Genomic DNA, 17373 nt, shown 5'->3' on the forward strand with positions numbered 1-17373 from the left:
TCGTTTTCGCTACCTGCCTCCACACTACAACCATCCGTTTCAATACATGTGTAATCTGTTGAATCGCTTAAGCCGCTGAAATCCGAGTCTGAATCCGAGCTAATGTCGCTATAGCTTGCTGTTCTTTCCGCCATGTTTGTTTGTGTTGGCTTCACTATGTGACGTCACAGGAAAATGGATGGGTGTTTATAACGATGGTTAAAATCAGGCACTTTGAAGCTTTTTTTAGGGATATTGCGTGATGGGTAAACATTTTTTTAAAACTTCGAAAAATATAATAAGCCACTGGGAACTGATTTTCAATGGTTTTAACCATTCTGAAATTGTGATAATGTTCCCCTTTAAAGGTGAACTGCACTTTCATTTGGAATTTTGTCTATTGTTCACAATCATTATGAAAGACAAGACGACGGATGTATATATATTTTTAAACGCATTCTAAATCGTAAATAAGCGTAAATAAAAGTCTGCTTACAATGGAGCCGATGGGAGGTCTTCTATTCCACCCATAAACCCCAATAAATAACCCTCCAAAATTCTGCAAACAATACTTCATTTATATTTCATGACCCTAACATTAACCAATGATTAGTGATATTGTTATTATAAGGGCTAACGCAGACAAACTATTTATAGCAGCGAACGGATCACTAGCCTGTGTGGCCATGTCGATATCATCGGCTTGTGAGCTGCTTTCCTGTGTCAGAGCCCGTGGAAGTTTATTCTAGATCAGGGGTCCCCAACCACCGGGCCACGGCCCGGTACCGGTCCGTGGATCGATTTGTACTGGGCCGCAAGAAATACAATTTTTTTTTAAAAATTAAAAATATATATATATTTTTTTTAATTAAATCAACATAAAAAACACAAGATACACTTACAATTAGTGCACCAACCCAAAAAAGACTCCCTCCCCCGTTTACACTCATTCACACTCATTTGCACAAAAGGGTTGTTTCTTTCTGTTATTAATATTCTGGTCCCTACATTATATATCAATATAGATCAATACAATCTGCAAGGGATACAGTCCGTAAGCACACTTGATTGTATTTTTTATGACAAAAAAGGGCTAACGCAGACAAACTATTTATAGCAACGAACTCGCTAGCCTGTGTGGCCATGTCGATATCATCGGCTTGTGAGCTGCTTTCCTGTGTCAGAGCCCGTGGAAGTTTATTCTAGATCAGTGGTCCCCAACCACCAACCCAAAAAAACCTCCCTCCCCCGTTTACACTCATTCACACTCATTTGCACAAAAGGGTTGTTTCTTTCTGTTATTAATATTTCTGGTTCCTACATTATATATCAATATAGAGTTTCTTTCTATTATTAATATTTCTGGTTCCTACATTATATATCAATATAGATCAATACAGTCTGCAGGGATACAGTGCGTAAGCACACATGATTGTATTTTTTTATGACAAAAAATAAATACCACAGACCCCCAAACGCCCCCCCGGTCCGTGGGACAAATGTTCAAGCGTTGACCGGTCCGCAGATACAAAAAGGTTGGGGACCACTGTTCTAGATTATAAATAAGGCCCCTCACCTTGATGAGGCCATATTCTGACAAGTTGGCACACTTTGACTGGCATTAGATAACAAAAAAAACATGACATCAGGAGGTTGACTACAGCCACAGATATTAACTCAAATGTTGACTGACCCGGGAGCAATTAGAGATAATGTGAACACTCAAAGGAGTGGCGATGTTGTGTGCTTTCTTTGATGGCAACACTTGACACCACTTGTAGCCGCGCTAAGGCTGCTGCACACTTACCTCTGGAACTGGTCACGGAAGCGATCCCGGTGTCCTTGTAAAGTGTCAGCAGGGAGGCCTGAAATCCATGAAATTATGCTTTTAATTTAGGAGAACGGACCTGTAAATGGTTAAGGTTTTTTTTTTATGCACATCCTCTGGACCTTCTATTTGGTACACCCGTATACTGTACAGGGATCCAGTAAAAGAGCTGTAACAAAAAATATCAGAAAGAAAAGCTATATCCTGAGAAATGTATTTTGTTAAGTAAGCCTACTGCAGTGGGCGGTAAGTGTTTGTGTCAACAAATCATTCAGCATAGGCTGCATTACAATAATGAGGCATGTGAAACAAATCTGATATTTCATCTTGTGGTGTAATGACTGCTCATAATTAACCTTGCATATTTTTCAAAAATGCTTCCTTCATGCAAATTTAAGTGTAAAAAGCAATCAAATTACACACCTTGAGGGTAATTCACAAGCCTGACTAGTTTCTTGGTACAGAATATACAACAACAATAAAGAAAACAGATGTCAGTCACGTGTGTTTTGTGAGTGATTTGTGGTCCTTACAGGCGTGCAGCTTGAACAGCAGCTTGACCATGAAGTGGTAGAGTTGACTGCAGTCCTGGATGACCTGCACAAGCGGTGACAGGCGACACTGGCCTGACGTCAGCGAGGAGATGGCAATGGACGAGTTGAGCTGTCGGAGCACTGGGGACAGAGCGCATAGCACACACTACGTCAGCATTTAAATGCATGGATTAATCACATTTAAAAAGAGCTTCAATATCATTTTAATAGGATTAACAAATGTTTGTTTTTTTATTGTCATATACATACATTTAAGAAAGGGCTAAAAATAAAAATCTATAGTTTTTTTTCTCAATTTTGATTTAATTTCTAACATCAGAACGTTTCTTTTTCAATGAGAAAACATTTTTAAATTAAAATAAATTAAAAACATATTTATTTGAATTTAATGTAATTACCATTTTAACTTTGTATATTTTACCCATAATGGTCTGCTATTATTTATTTTCAACTCATTTATAATTTACCATTTTTTGGTTTATTTACATATCTTTTTAATTATTTATTTAAAGTATTTATAAACATTTTTAGATAACGTTAATTTGGGGTATTTTCCAGTGTTTTATTCCAGCCTCAGTGTCATGCCATGTCTTGTTATTGTCAATGGCGGAGTGTGCATGTGTGTGTCATCCTTTAAACTGGTATAATAATCATATTTATTTTTAGATTGTTTTTATATTGGTTTTATATTTCTTTATTTTTTGTTTTTATTCAGTCATTGGTGGAGCTAAGGTTGATATTTGAATATTGTTGTTCAGCACTGTGGAAACATTTTTGTTGTTTAAATGTGCTATATAAATAAAGTGGATTGGACTGGATTGGTATGAAGCATTTTTTTTGCTTGTCCATCAAAAAAGTGCAATGTTCAGTAAGTATAGTTTTGATTGATTGATTTAAGGTTATCATCTATCCACTCATTACGATGATTTATCAGTCCAAAACTATTATTCATTATTGGCCTTTGGCATACTGTACATTTACAATATTCTAATTCCATTTTTAATAATTATTTTATTATTTGAATAGGAAAGGTAGTGTTTTATACTTCAGGATTTTATTACTATACAATGTTTCAGTTAGATTTTACTACTTTATTCTTATTGCTGAATATCTACAAACTGTATTAACTTAAATATTTTACACTTCTATCATTTTCTTGCCCTACACAGGATGTGAACAAATATCAGTTACTTCTAAAACACAGAAGAAATGTAATTAAATACACTCTGCTTCTTCCTGCTCTTTTTTAGTCATGGGGGAATTTTGCTAGTTTTAACATACAAGTACTTTAATGTAATTTACTTTTCAGCATATCCGTAATAAACTAAACCGCTACTATTCCTTTTCCATGCCGCTTATCCTTATGAGGGTTAGAAGTATAGGCAATATAATTTATATTAGGGGTGTGAATCTTCGATTCTTGGGGCAATGATTTGATTCAGAATCGATTCAACATGATTCATGATTCAAACAGATTATCGCAATGTATTATTTCGTATAAATTATATTGAAACTTTTTCAAAAACAGGTTACAAGTTAGAACATCTGCTTTTGGTTGATTAATTGCGATTTGGATCTGAATTAATTTTTTGTGCATCCCTAATTTACATAATTGAAATTATTTATAAAGGCTAACTGTTTTAACAGAGACTATTCTGAAAATACCATCATTTTCAAAAATGCTGTATGCATACAGTATTCTCTATTACAGTAGATCCACTGTATTCGTGGGTGTAACATTCCAAGACCACTGTGATTGGCATGTTTTGAACCCAGTTTTACACATTAAGAAACAATTTTAGCCTTACAAAACGTGCAGTTACTAGGGGTGTAACGGTACACAAAAATGTCGGTTCGGTACGTACCTCGGTTTAGAGGTCACGGTTCGGTTCGTTTTCGGTACAGTAAGAAAACAACAAAATATAAATTTTTGGGTTAGTTATTTCCCAAATTTGTAAAATCTTCCACCAAAAATATTTTTCTCCGTGGAACATTTGATGTGAAGTAATCGGAACCTTGGATAGGTCAATAATTCATAATAACATTGATTTTGATTCAATATTATGTTTTGAGCAATGACAGTTTGAAAGAAAAAAAAACAGCTTTGTTTTATTAGTCAACATTGCAACTTTTTCTAAATTACATTTAACCTTTAAGCTTTTTTATTTCACTTTTGTTATGTTTTTGTTTATTTTAATAGTATTTTTAGAATGTGCCGTGGGCCTTTAAAACATTAGCTGTGGGCCGCAAATGGCCTCCGGGGCACACTTTTGACACCCCTGCTATAGATCATAAAAAATTAAATCTGATAAATCTATGGATAAAAAGCAGAGCCTGGCGACGCATGCGCATTTATCGTAACTCTCTCTCTCTCTCTGTCTCTGCCCCTCCTTCACCAATGTTGCTGCGCGCACAATTTGTTTTGTTTTTAACCCCTTCTTAACCCTGAACGTACATTGAAAATACACGCAACCCTAACTCAAAATGCCGGACATTTGAGGCATTTAAGAAACTCCGCCCTGACAGCTCCGCAAAAGAGGACATGTCCGGTGAAAAGAGGACGTATGGTCAGCCTATCGTAGCCCGTTAGCTGCTAGCATGCCGTGTGTTGTGCCTCGGTGTGCATTGTTTACACAACGTGCGTTATGCTACTTAATATGTCCGTGTGGAAACTCGTTCGGTACACCTCCGAACCGAACCGGTTCAATACAAATACACGTACCGTTACAACCCTGGCAGTTACACATCACGTTTATTTCAAACATCTTCCTACTAGAAAATATTGAGTGAAATGACTTGTGGGTCTCCCTCCTCTTCCCAATCTTTTACGGAGGCCGCCCATGTGACAACCTTCTGCCCTGTCTACGAGCTGTCATATCAACTGTTTCTTGGACGGGTTGACTGTAAACAAATCCAATACTTTAAGTACAATGACAAGTGTTTCTTGGATTCATAGCTGCAGCAGTTTTTCCCCCCCTAAAGATAGTGCCATCAAACTACTTTCTATTTAAGTGAGAATGAAACAAATGGGTGGGATAGGGGGTGTGATCTGCTGTATAAACCAACCTCTACATTTTTCAACTTTCTCGCTCATTTTCTCCCCCGCCCTGGGCTGGGCGTCTTCCATTACAAGTCAACTGGAGGAAATCTAACTAATGTCCTCTAATTGCAGCATTTCCTCGTCAGATGCAACTTATTAGGGGGGAAAAAACAAGAAAGAAGCAGGAACTAAAAGTAAACTGCATGTCGGAAACTCCCTTCCTAAAGCAGAACATGATAGTGCATAAATACTTTGTTGAGGCGACTTTATGAATGGGTAATGTCATCAGACTGTCGCTATGGAGCTGCCGCTCGGGTTTCCCGTCTTTGGAAGAATTTTTTTTGTTTACCTGTCTCAGCCAACTTCAATTCGACGTCCATGTAATCAAACACCTCCACTGTCAGCTGGAACCTGTGGGCGTCAATTTGATATCCTTGTTGTCAGATAGAACCCAGTGATGTGAACTAAAGAGCACAGAAATTAGGCCACGTCCACACAACATGTTTTTTTTTTAAACTAAACTTTTTATTTTATTTTGCCAATCATTCACAACGTTTGTGAGGGACAGGAACACATATGTGTTGGAATAATTGTTTCTAAATTATCACAAAAACTTTGTATTACATTGAGTTCCTAGCAGGGGGACGGGAGCTGTCTTTGAAACCTACCAAGAAGACGGTTCGTAAAACTCCACTGTGTAAGGGAGGAGAGTCACATGAAGGGTTTTCTGTTTTCTCTCATGTATGGTAATCATCAGAAGGATGTTGTTCTGGCCCAAGGACTTCAAAGCGGAGATATGACAGGATCTGCCCAATTTCCAGACGAACTCTTTTTGAACTATTCTATGGACCTCTTTTTGAACTATTTTACGAACTCTTTTTGAACTGACCTTTTCTGTGAATCGTTTACGACCTTTTCTGTGAACTTTTTGCGACCTTTGTCCTTTGAAAACAGCCGTGGCCATGTGGTCGGGGAGGGTCCAAAATAAAAGAAGGAGGCATACAATCTTTTGGCAGAGCGTGCTGGAGATTGCAGAAGGATACAATGTCCGGGCGACTCTCCTCAATATATTGAGTCCAAATTGAATTCTGTCTCTGTTTAATTATTTGCCTCTTGTCTTGTTTAATAGATGTCATCAGTGTTTGAATCTGACAATATGTATTTTTTTCAAATATTTTAAAACTGATAAAAAAACCGGGAGTCATCATTGTAGCTTTCATAGCCCTCCATAAACATTTTATATACACGCTGCAAGTATATATACAATGTAGTAACAGACACATTCATAACAATATGTAATATGTACAATATTTACCGTATTTGTCATTTCAAGCAATACCGGAACTTCTTTCTTAGGTGCATTTATTTCCGTTTCCACAGAAGCGCACTTCCGACTTCCCGCAACAAACTACTTCCGTTTTAATTAATTAACACATTATTATGCCTAATTTTGTTGTGATGCCCCGCTGGATGCATTAAACAATGCAACAAGGTTTTCCAAAATAAATCAACTCAAGTTATGGAAAAAAGTGCCAACATGGCACTGCCATATTTATTATTTAAGTCACAAAGTGCATTATTTTTTTAACATGCCTCAAAACAGCAGCTTGGAATGTGGGACATGCTCTCCCTGAAATAATCCTGATACCCACTACAACTGTGGGAAACACTGGTAACTTTGACTTTCACAAAGTGCTTTTTTTTTTTTTTTTTTATAAACATGACTCAAAACAACAGCTACAAAAACAATGAAGGCACACAGCTTCATTCCAGAGTATACTATAAACTGGGCTCATTCTACTCTGTTCTTAACGTATTCGTATGAGTAACAAAAATGTGCAAATAAAAACAAGAAAGGCACAAAAATTAAAAACTGCTTCAGTCTAGACCAGTAGATAACACAGCCATCCTTTAAAGTGCATGAACATTAATAAAACTGCTTCAGTCTAGACTAGTACCGTATTTTCCGCACTATTAGCCGCACCTAAAAACCACAAATTTACTCAAAAGCTGACAGTGCGGCTTATAACCCGGTGCGCTTTATATATGGATTAATATTAAGATTCATTTTCATAAAGTTTCGGTCTCGCAACTACGGTAAACAGCCGCCATCTTTTTTCCCCGTAGAAGAGGAAGTGCTTCTTCTTCTACGCAAGCAACCGCCAAGGTAAGCACCCGCCCCCATAGAACAGGAAGCGCTTCTTCTTCTACTGTAAGCAACCACCCGCCCGCGTAGAAGAAGAAGAAGCGCGCGGATATTACGTTTCATTTCCTTTGTGTGTTTACATCTGTAAAGACCACAAAATGGCTCCTACTAAGCGACAAGTTTCCGGTTCATGAAAAGACGCAATCTCTCCATCCGCACACGGACTACTATTTCACAGCAACTGCCTAAAGACTTTCAAGAAAAGCTGGCTACTTTCCGTGCATATTGTAAAAACAAGATAGCTGAAAAAAAGATCCGGCCAGAGAACATTATCAACATGGACGAGGTTCCACTGACTTTTGATATTCCTGTGAACCGCACTGTGGATACAACGGGAGCACGTACGGTGAATATTCGCACCACAGGGAATGAGAAGTCATCCTTCACTGTGGTTCTAGCTTGCCATGCTAATGGCCAGAAACTTCCACCCATGGTGATATTCAAAAGGAAGACCTTGCCAAAAGAGACCTTTCCAGCCGGCGTCATCATAAAAGCTAACTCGAAGGGATGGATGGATGAAGAAAAGATGAGCGAGTGGTTAAGGTAAGTTTACGCGAAGAGGCCGGGTGGCTTTTTTCACGCAGCTCCGTCCATGTTGATATACGACTCCATGCGCGCCCACATCACGCTGGTTTTTAATATATTATTAAAGTTTGACTGACCTATCTGACTGTTTTTCTGACATTCCTTTAGCGCAGTTAGATGCGGCTTATAACACGGGGCGGCTTATAGGTGGACAAAGTTTTGAAATATGCCGTTCATTGAAGGCGCGGCTTATAACCCAGGGCGCCTTATGGTGCGGAAAATACGGTAGATAACACAGCCATCCTTTAAAGTGCATGAACATTAATAAAACTGCTTGAGTTTAGACTAGTATAAAACACAGCCCTCCTTTAAAGTGCATGGGGAAAAAAGGTACAAAACATAAATAAAACAGCTTCACTCAGTCCAGACTATTAGTGTATTTGTGCAACAGATGAAGTTCAAAGAGTGGGCTAATTCTTTTTCTCCTTGTCATCACGTGTGGGAGGTAGATTTTTCTGAATGAAAACAAGCAACTGCAAGGGGTTCTGGGTATTTGTTCTGTTGTGTTTATGTTGTGTTACGGTGCGGATGTTCTCCCGAAATGTGTTTATCATTCTTGTTTGGTGTGGGTTCACAATGTGGCACATATTTGTAACAGTGTTAAAGTTGTTTATACGGCCACCCTCAGTGTGACCTGTATGGCTGTTGATCAAGTATGCTTGCCTTCGCCAGTGCGTGTGTCAAGCCGTAGATAGTGTGTGACTGGGCCAGTACGCAAAGGCAGTATCTTTAAGGATTAATTGGCACTTTTCCCTACGTCCGTGCACACAGCGGCGTTTTAGAAAGTCACAAATTTTACTTTTGGAAACCGATACCGATAATCTTGAAACCGATACCGATAATTTCTGATATTACTTTTTAAAGCATTTATCGGCCGATAATATCGGCGGTACGATATTATCGGACATCCCTACTCCCATTAGCTGCATTGATAACCACCTAGAACTAGCCAATTATTACAAGTTTGAATGCAAAAAAACACAACTTTTGTCTACTTGTCTCTCATTAGGATTGTGAACGATAGGCAACATTCCCAAAAAAAGTGCAGATCCCCTTTAAAACGATCTCCATCAACACCAGTGTAGTATCAAAACGGTCTCAATTTACACAAAACACATTTAACTGCAATCATGTGCATTTTGTCCAATCAGAAGCCAGGAAATGCTGCTATAGCTGAACTGGTGGCCTTTTAACACCTCTGTTAAAGTTAGATGTAAATTAGGTGTACAATGGCGAGTATATTAGCTTTAAAATCAGCGCACACTTATACCGTATTTTTCGGAGTATAAGTCGCTCCGGAGTATAAGTCGCACGGGCCGAAAATGCACAATAAAGAAGGGAAAAAAACATATATAGGTCGCACTGGAGTATAAGTCGCATTTTTTGGGGAAATGTATTTGATAAAAGCCAAAACCAAGAATAGACATTTGAAAGGCAATTTAAAATAAATAAAGAATAGTGAATAAGTGTATGTTATATGAGGCATAAATAACCAACTGAGAACGTGCCTGGTATGTTAACGTAACATATTATGGTAAGAGTCATTCAAATAACTATAACATATAGAACATGCTATACGTTTACCAAACAATCTGTCACTCCTGATCGCTAAATCCCATGAAATCTTATACGTCTAGTCCAAGGGTTGGCAACCCGCGGCTCTAGAGCCGCATTCTTTAGCGCCGCCCTAGTGGCTCTCTGGAGCTTTTTCAAAAATGTATGAAAAATGGAAAAAGATGAGGGGAAAAAAAAATATTTTTTGTTTTAATATGGTTTCTGTAGGAGGACAAACATGACACAAACCTCCCTAATTGTTATAAAGCACACTGTTTAATTAAACATGCTTCACTGATTCGAGTATTTGGCGAGCGCCGTTTTGCCCTACTAATTTTGGCAGTCCTTGAACTCACCTTAGTTTGTTTACATGTATATCTTTCTGCGACTTTCTAGGACGAGTTTTATGCCACTTATTTTTCTGTCTCATGTTGTCCACCAAACTTTTAACGTTGTGCATGAATCCACAAAGGTGAGTTTTGTTGATGTTATTGACTTGTGTGGAGTGCTAATCACACATATTTGGTCAGTGCATGACTGCGAGCTAATCGATGCTAACATGCTATTTAGGCTAGCTATATGTACATATTGCATAATTATGCCTCATTTGTAGGTATATTTGAGCTCATTTAGTTTCCTTTAAGACATATTAATTCAATTTATATCTCATGACACACTATCTGTATGTAATATGGCTTATAATTTTTTGCGGCTCCAGACAGATTTGTTTTTGTATTTTTGGTCCAATAAGGCTCTTTCAACATTTTGGGTTGCCGACCCCTGGTCTAGTCTCTTAAGTGTATGAGATAAATAATATTATTTGATATTTTACGGTAATGTGTTAATAATTTCACACATAAGTCGCTCCTGAGTATAAGTCGCACCCCCGGCCAAACTATGAAAAAAACTGCGACTTGTAGTCCGAAAAATACGGTAGATGTTTTTTCTCCTAAATTGCCAGAGCGTGTTATATAGCGTGCACACGCATCAAAATGAAACATTTAAGTAAACATCTTCATATTCTGTTGAATATGGTTTAAAAACATGATAATGATGCACATTTCTTACGACACAAACCATAGAGCTCAGTTTTACCCATCCACACACACTAGATGAACAGAGTTTTTGAAACTGTTCAACATGGCAGACGTTTTCAAAAGTCTAAATTTTTAAGGACAAAAGTATTTTTTGCGCGTGGACATAGGGTGGGGCGATATATCGATATACTCGATATATCGCGGGTTTGTCTCTGTGCGATATAGAAAATGACTATATTGTGATATTCGAGTATACGTTCTCACACAGTTGCTTTTAGCTGCAGGCATTACACTACAGGCGTTTCTCATTCTTTCTAGTCTCCTCACAGTGACTTAAACAAGCGCACCTTCTTACATACGTCACATACTGTACGTATACGCCCTCGCGGAGCAGAGAGGTAGCAGCATGGCTAAAGTTAGCTGTGGTGCGAGTGGTAATACGAGAGAAAGAAGGTGAGAATCTGGTAACAAATGAAGGAAGAATTAATTCCTAAGAAAAACAGCACGGGGTCCATCGTCTGGCGGTGGTTTGGCTTCAAGCGGGAATATGTCGAACAGACAACTGTAATTTGTCAAGTGTGGGGCGAAAGCGTTGCTACAAAAAGTAGCATTACTGCTAATATGTAGCATCATTTGAAAAGTCACCCGCTAGAGAATGAAGAGCGTTTGAAACTCCGCATGTCAACATCTCTGTTCGGTGCCACACCAACAAAATGCCGAGCAACCATTTCCAGATCAACACCGTATGAAAACAATAGTCCACGACATAAAGAGATAACGTCCGCAAGAACCTACCACATAGCGAAGGACATACACTATTTGATTTCCTATTATGCAGCTCATTTTTATTTGACAGTTATTGAAATATCTTGTGTGACATCATGCACAAAAGTGCACATTATTTGTTTTAAACTATTGTAGTGGCGTTCTGTACAAAAAGTGCACTTTAATTTAGTGTTGTTTCGATATGTCATCTTAGTGACATGCACAAAAGTGCACTCATAGCTTGTTTTAAAATGTCTCTGACAATCTTGCACTTTCTGTTTTGGAAATGACATGAATGTTTGTGCCACTGCTTAATAACTGTTTAATAAATACACTTTTGCTAAATTGACTTAGTTGTGATTTCTTTCTCTGCATGAAAGTTTAAAATGAGCATATATTAATGAAGTATGAGCAAGAATGTTTTAATGTAGACACATAGAATCATCATACTGCTGTGATTATATGCATCAAGTGTTCATTCAAAGGCAAAGGCAAAATATCGAGATATATATCGTGTATCGTGACATGGCCTGAAAATATCGAGATATTAAAAAAGGCCATATCGCCCAGCCCTACGTGGACAAGATGCCAAAACGCATAGAAAAGTAAGTTTTTAAGTATCCTTTGTGTGGACATGGCTAAAGTCAACTTGTAAAAATATCAGAGCAATTTAATAGTTTTTGTCAACTCACACATTGTTGACGTCTGTTCCCGCAACGCGCTCTAGCACCTCGTCCGTGGCCTCCAAGTTGGCTGGGATTTCGGTGTGCTGCACAAAAGACAGGTTTCAAAGCCAAGTTAAACATGCTTACCCGCCATGAGATAGGGCATGTGACCGAGGGCACACTTACCTTGGCATGAAACCTCATTTTGGTATTGAGCAGTTTGGCATAGATCGCCACCAGCTGGCCATATCTGTCATGGAGGTTGCCCTGGAAAAGGAAATAATCACATTTTAAATGAGCACATTCTAAAAATACAAATAGACAAGGCAACTAAAACATTGGAAAAAAAGCAAAAAGGCAAACTAACAACCCTAATAATAATGCCACTTATCAAAAATACAAGGAGGCTGTTTTGTTTTTCTGAAACCTTTAGTATGTGGCCCAGCTCAGGAGAAAAACACCGCAGACAAATAGGATAAGGAATTAAAAAAAAGTAACATCCATCCCATCCATCCATTTTCTACCGCTTATTCCCTTTGAGGTCGCGGGGGCGCTCCAGCCTATCTCAGCTACAATTGGGCGGGAAGGCAGTGTACATGCTGGACAAGTCGCCACCTCATCGCAGGGCCAACATATTACAAATAGGGATGTCCGATAATATCGGACTGCCGATATATGCTTTAAAATGTAATATCGGAAATTATCGGTATCAAACTTATCGGTATCGGTTTCAAAAAGTAAAATGTATGACTTTTTAAAACGCCGCTGTACGGAGTGGTACACGGACGTAGGGAGAAGTACAGAGTGCCAATAAACCTTAAAGGCACTGTCTTTGCGTGCCGGCCCAGTCACATAATATCTACGGCTTTTCACACACACAAGTGAATGCAACGCATACTTGGTCAACAGCCATACAGGTCACACTGAGGGTGGCCGTATAAACAACTTTAACACTGTTACAAATATGCGCCACACGGTGAACCCACACCAAACAAGAATGACAAACACATTTCGGGAGAACATCCGCACCGTAACACAACATAAACACAACAGAACAAATACCCAGAACCCCTTGCAACACTAACTCTTCCGGGACGCTACAATATACACCCCCCCCCTATCTCTAATTACAATAAATTGAAACATAAAAATAAATCATACTTGCCAACCCTCCCGGATTTTCCGGGAGACTCCCGAAATTCAGCGCCTCTCCCGAAAACCTCCCGGGACAAATTATCTCCCGAAAATCTCCCGAAATTCAGGCGGACTCAGGTCCATGCGGACCTGAGTCCGCTTTCCCACAATATAAACGGCGTGCCTGCCCAATCATGTTATAACTGTAGAATGATGGAGGGCGAGTTCTTGGTTTCTTATGTGGGTTTATTGTTAGGCAGTTTCATTAACGTCCTCCCAGCGCGGTAACAACACACAACAACAGCAGTCACGTTTTCGTCTACCGTAAAGCAGTTCGTCTGCCGTAAACAGCAATGTTGTGACACTCTTTAACAGGACAATACTGCCATCTAGTGCATTTGATGAAAGCAATTTTGTGCGTGCCACACAGCAATGCATCATCAGAGAGGGTGTTCAGCATGGTTAGAAAAATAGTGACAGAGAATAGAACAAGGATGGACAATTCAACCCTTAACAACAAGTATATGTGTAAATAAATGAACACTGAAATTCAAGTATTTATTTTATTATATATATATATAATAAAATAAATATATATTTATAGCTAGAATTCACTGAAAGTCAAGTATTTCTTACATATACATATATATATATATATATATATATATATATATATATATTAAATACTTGACTTGGTGAATTCTAGCTGTAAGTATACTCCTCCCCTCTTAACCACGCCCCCCACTTCCCGAAATCGGAGGTCTCAAGGTTGGCAAGTATGAAATAAATATATTTTAATTATAAAAAACATATAGAAAATGAATCAAGTGTATTTATCTACAGACAGACTTACCCAAAGCTGTCCAATTTCCACAATCGAGCTGTTATGCCTCATGCAGTCTTGTAACACCTGTGAAAACGCCCAAACATTCACAAGTTTAAAAATATTTCACCTTTAATCTAATCTATAATGTTTTTAAGGAAATGAAAAATATGATAATTCCTATATATAATTAAAACATTCAGTAAAATATTAAACCACACATTAAACACCTATATATAATTAAAACATTCAGTAAAATATTAAACCACACATTAAACACAACGTATGTGGGCTCTGTACCGAGGATGTCGTTGTGGCTTGTGCAGCCCTTTGAGACACTTGTGATTTAGGGCTATATAAATAAACATTGATTGATTGATTGATTGATTGAACATGACAATTGAAACAATTATTTTCTAGTAAGCCACTACGGAGTGGGAGAAGAAATAAAGGCCTCACATTGCGGTGTCCGTCCCGCAGCACTTTGTGCAGCACATGGCAGAACTTCCAGCTGAGGATGGAGCTGCTGGCCAGGGGGAAGCCCAGTGCATAGGACCAGAAGGTGAAGGCCCCCTTCTCCCTGTGGGTGCCCAGGATGATGCCTGGCAGCGGCGGTTAAGGACGCTCAAAACGTCACAGAAAAGTAAAGCAGGGACTTACAAAACCCCATAAACGTGGGACTCAATTGTTGCAACAAGTGGTCAATTATCGTGTAAAGAATTATTACTGCCACCTACAGGATTGGAGTGCAACAACACTGTCAAGTGACGAGTCCAATCCATGATATAGTTTCTTCTAATTTGGTGGAGGTGTGTACTCTGCAGTCTTTTTGCAAGGATACGTCGTGCATGTTTCTCCTTCACAGGCGTCTCAGTAGAGTTGATGGCTTTGCTGATGCTGCTCAGCTGAAAAGAAAAAATACAAACACATCAGAGACACTAGGACAATTAATACCAAGCTAACACTATGAAAAAGGCTCTATGCACGAGCCGACGACTTTGTATTAAATACAAAATACCCAAGACGAACAGCACAGTCTGAGCCCCTAATGCGGAAACATTCCAGACGTCTTTTTTTTGCAGTTACCAAATGCATCTTTTGAGTCAGTTGCATGATACTTCTTGTACATCTTCAGTAAAAAAAAAAAAAAGGGCTGATGTTTCCACATAAGATGATATCTTTGAGCATTGTGCAGCTATTGAGGTTGCAACCGGTTCAGCAGGCAAGACGAGAGTCAACAATTACAGGACAACAGGAAGGAAGAAACACAAGTTCAGTTGGTAACATTTGACTTGCTACATCTACAACTTCAGATCGGTCCACAAATGGAAACAAGGGACGCTTGTTTAAAGAGAAGCATAATGAATCCCACTGGGCATACACATAGTTTCATGTACCATTAAAGCAAAACTATCATTTGTACTCAATATGATTTGGGAAAATATGCTAGCATACATGTAATACAGATCAAAATGTTATAATCATTACATAAATGTTCAATAACATATGGACAATTATTTTCTAAAAACTTTTTAAGCAACCTTGCTTACAACCTTGCCTCTTAAGGCCCAAGCTGTTTGTTTACATACTTTTTGTTTATTTCTCTTTGCTATTTGGGCTTACTGGACCCTAATTAGAATAAAAACTAAAAATCATCTTTTGATATGATGTACTTAGTCCATAAGTACACAAATGTGTACTTCATGTGTAGTGACATGCAAATTTTTATTTGTACACTTTTTTTTTTTTCCAAATTGCATTGTATGTTATACTCTTCTGACACCACCAGACAGCAGTATAAGTGTCCATATGTCGGCATAAGACCCCAATTCAGTAGTGTACACAATTTTGGAAATAAGAGCTAAAAGGTGCTGTCCACTAGAGATGCGCAGATAGGCAATTATTTCATCCGCAACCGCATCACAAAAGTCGTCAACCATCCGCATCCACCCGAACTAACATTTAATCAAAACCGCACCCGCCCGCACCCGCCCGTTGTTATATATCTAATATAGACGATGCAAGGCATTAGTGAGGTTATAAAGCTTTTGCCTGTTAAAGAAAGGAGACTGATCCAATTTAGCAGAGACATTCAATGCGTGCCACGCTGTCACGGCCCAGACGCACACTAGTGCGCAATCATCTGGGAGCCGCGCTGAGCGCACCTCCAAGCGCGCTCGCGCCACTCAAACTGCTGCAGGCAGCTGCGTTCTATCTTGTTTTAACATCCTGTGGCACTCTTCTGGGATCACGGCGAACGAAACTGCTCATGCTCAGGGTGTTTGTGGAGGTTCGGGGTTTTGCACAAATGTGATGCACCATGTTAGATGTCCCGGTTTTGTGACTGTCGTAGACATAAACAGCGTCGCAGCTCTTGCAAATCACGTAGCCAGCATTACTATCATCCTGATTTACAACCTCATAAAAACGAGTCCACGCTGAACTTTTCTGGCCTTTTTTCCCCCTGGTCTTTAGTATTCCCTTTTTTAGTTTGTCGCGTACCACGTTTGCTGCCGGCGTTGCCATCTCTTTTTTTTCTTCTTCTTCTGTTGTGGCATATGCTGCAGGTGATTGCTCGTTTTTCGTATGTGGGTAACAACATTTAACTATGTATATATATTTCCCAATTGGTTTAACTGCCACCCGCCTGAATCTATTTAAAATCTTTTTTTTTTTTTTTTCAACCGCCTGACCCGACCCGCGGACAAAATCTAATTTTTTTTTATTTCAACCGCCCGACCCGCGGATAATCCGCGGACGTGTCCGCAAACCGCGCATCTCTACTGTCCACGCATGTGGCCACTAAGGCCTTTAGAGCAGTGGTTCTTAACCTTGTTGGAGGTACCGAACCCCACCAGTTTCATATGCGCATTCACCGAACCCTTCTTTAGTGAAAAATAAAAATGTTTTTTTTTCCAATTCAAGACAAAGTTATATGTTTTTTTACTGGTGCACAAAATGAACAGTGCATGAACATCACCTTCTTCAAAGAACAAAACCAACACAGTGTATAAACTCACAACAAATTACACTCCTGCAAATCCGATGGAAAATTAGAGGGAACTTTGTTCAGGGGTATCCATAATACGCCGATAGGGAGAAGTTTTTATTTACACGATGAGTCGGGTTTGTCTTGACCTCCGCGGCAGATGCTCCACCAAACCCCTGAGGCCGACTCACCGAACCCCTAGGGTTCGATCGAA

General features: G+C 39.0%; 1 protein-coding gene across 1 annotated transcript in view; it reads right to left on the reverse strand.

The window, feature by feature from the left end:
• hip1rb (huntingtin interacting protein 1 related b) overlaps positions 1 to 17373 on the reverse strand; it is an 84121-nt gene that overhangs the window by 42343 nt on the left and 24405 nt on the right. The window contains exons 2-9 of the mRNA XM_061932945.1: positions 15012 to 15075; positions 14630 to 14772; positions 14201 to 14257; positions 12400 to 12480; positions 12241 to 12317; positions 5751 to 5812; positions 2341 to 2481; positions 1787 to 1844 (exon numbers count right to left, since the gene is read on the reverse strand). Coding sequence (XP_061788929.1) covers positions 1787 to 1844; positions 2341 to 2481; positions 5751 to 5812; positions 12241 to 12317; positions 12400 to 12480; positions 14201 to 14257; positions 14630 to 14772; positions 15012 to 15075 — 683 coding nt within the window. The remainder of the gene's footprint in view (positions 1 to 1786; positions 1845 to 2340; positions 2482 to 5750; positions 5813 to 12240; positions 12318 to 12399; positions 12481 to 14200; positions 14258 to 14629; positions 14773 to 15011; positions 15076 to 17373) is intronic.

Source organism: Nerophis lumbriciformis, linkage group LG03 (assembly GCF_033978685.3).
Source record: "Nerophis lumbriciformis linkage group LG03, RoL_Nlum_v2.1, whole genome shotgun sequence".
NCBI lineage: Eukaryota > Metazoa > Chordata > Actinopteri > Syngnathiformes > Syngnathidae > Nerophis > Nerophis lumbriciformis.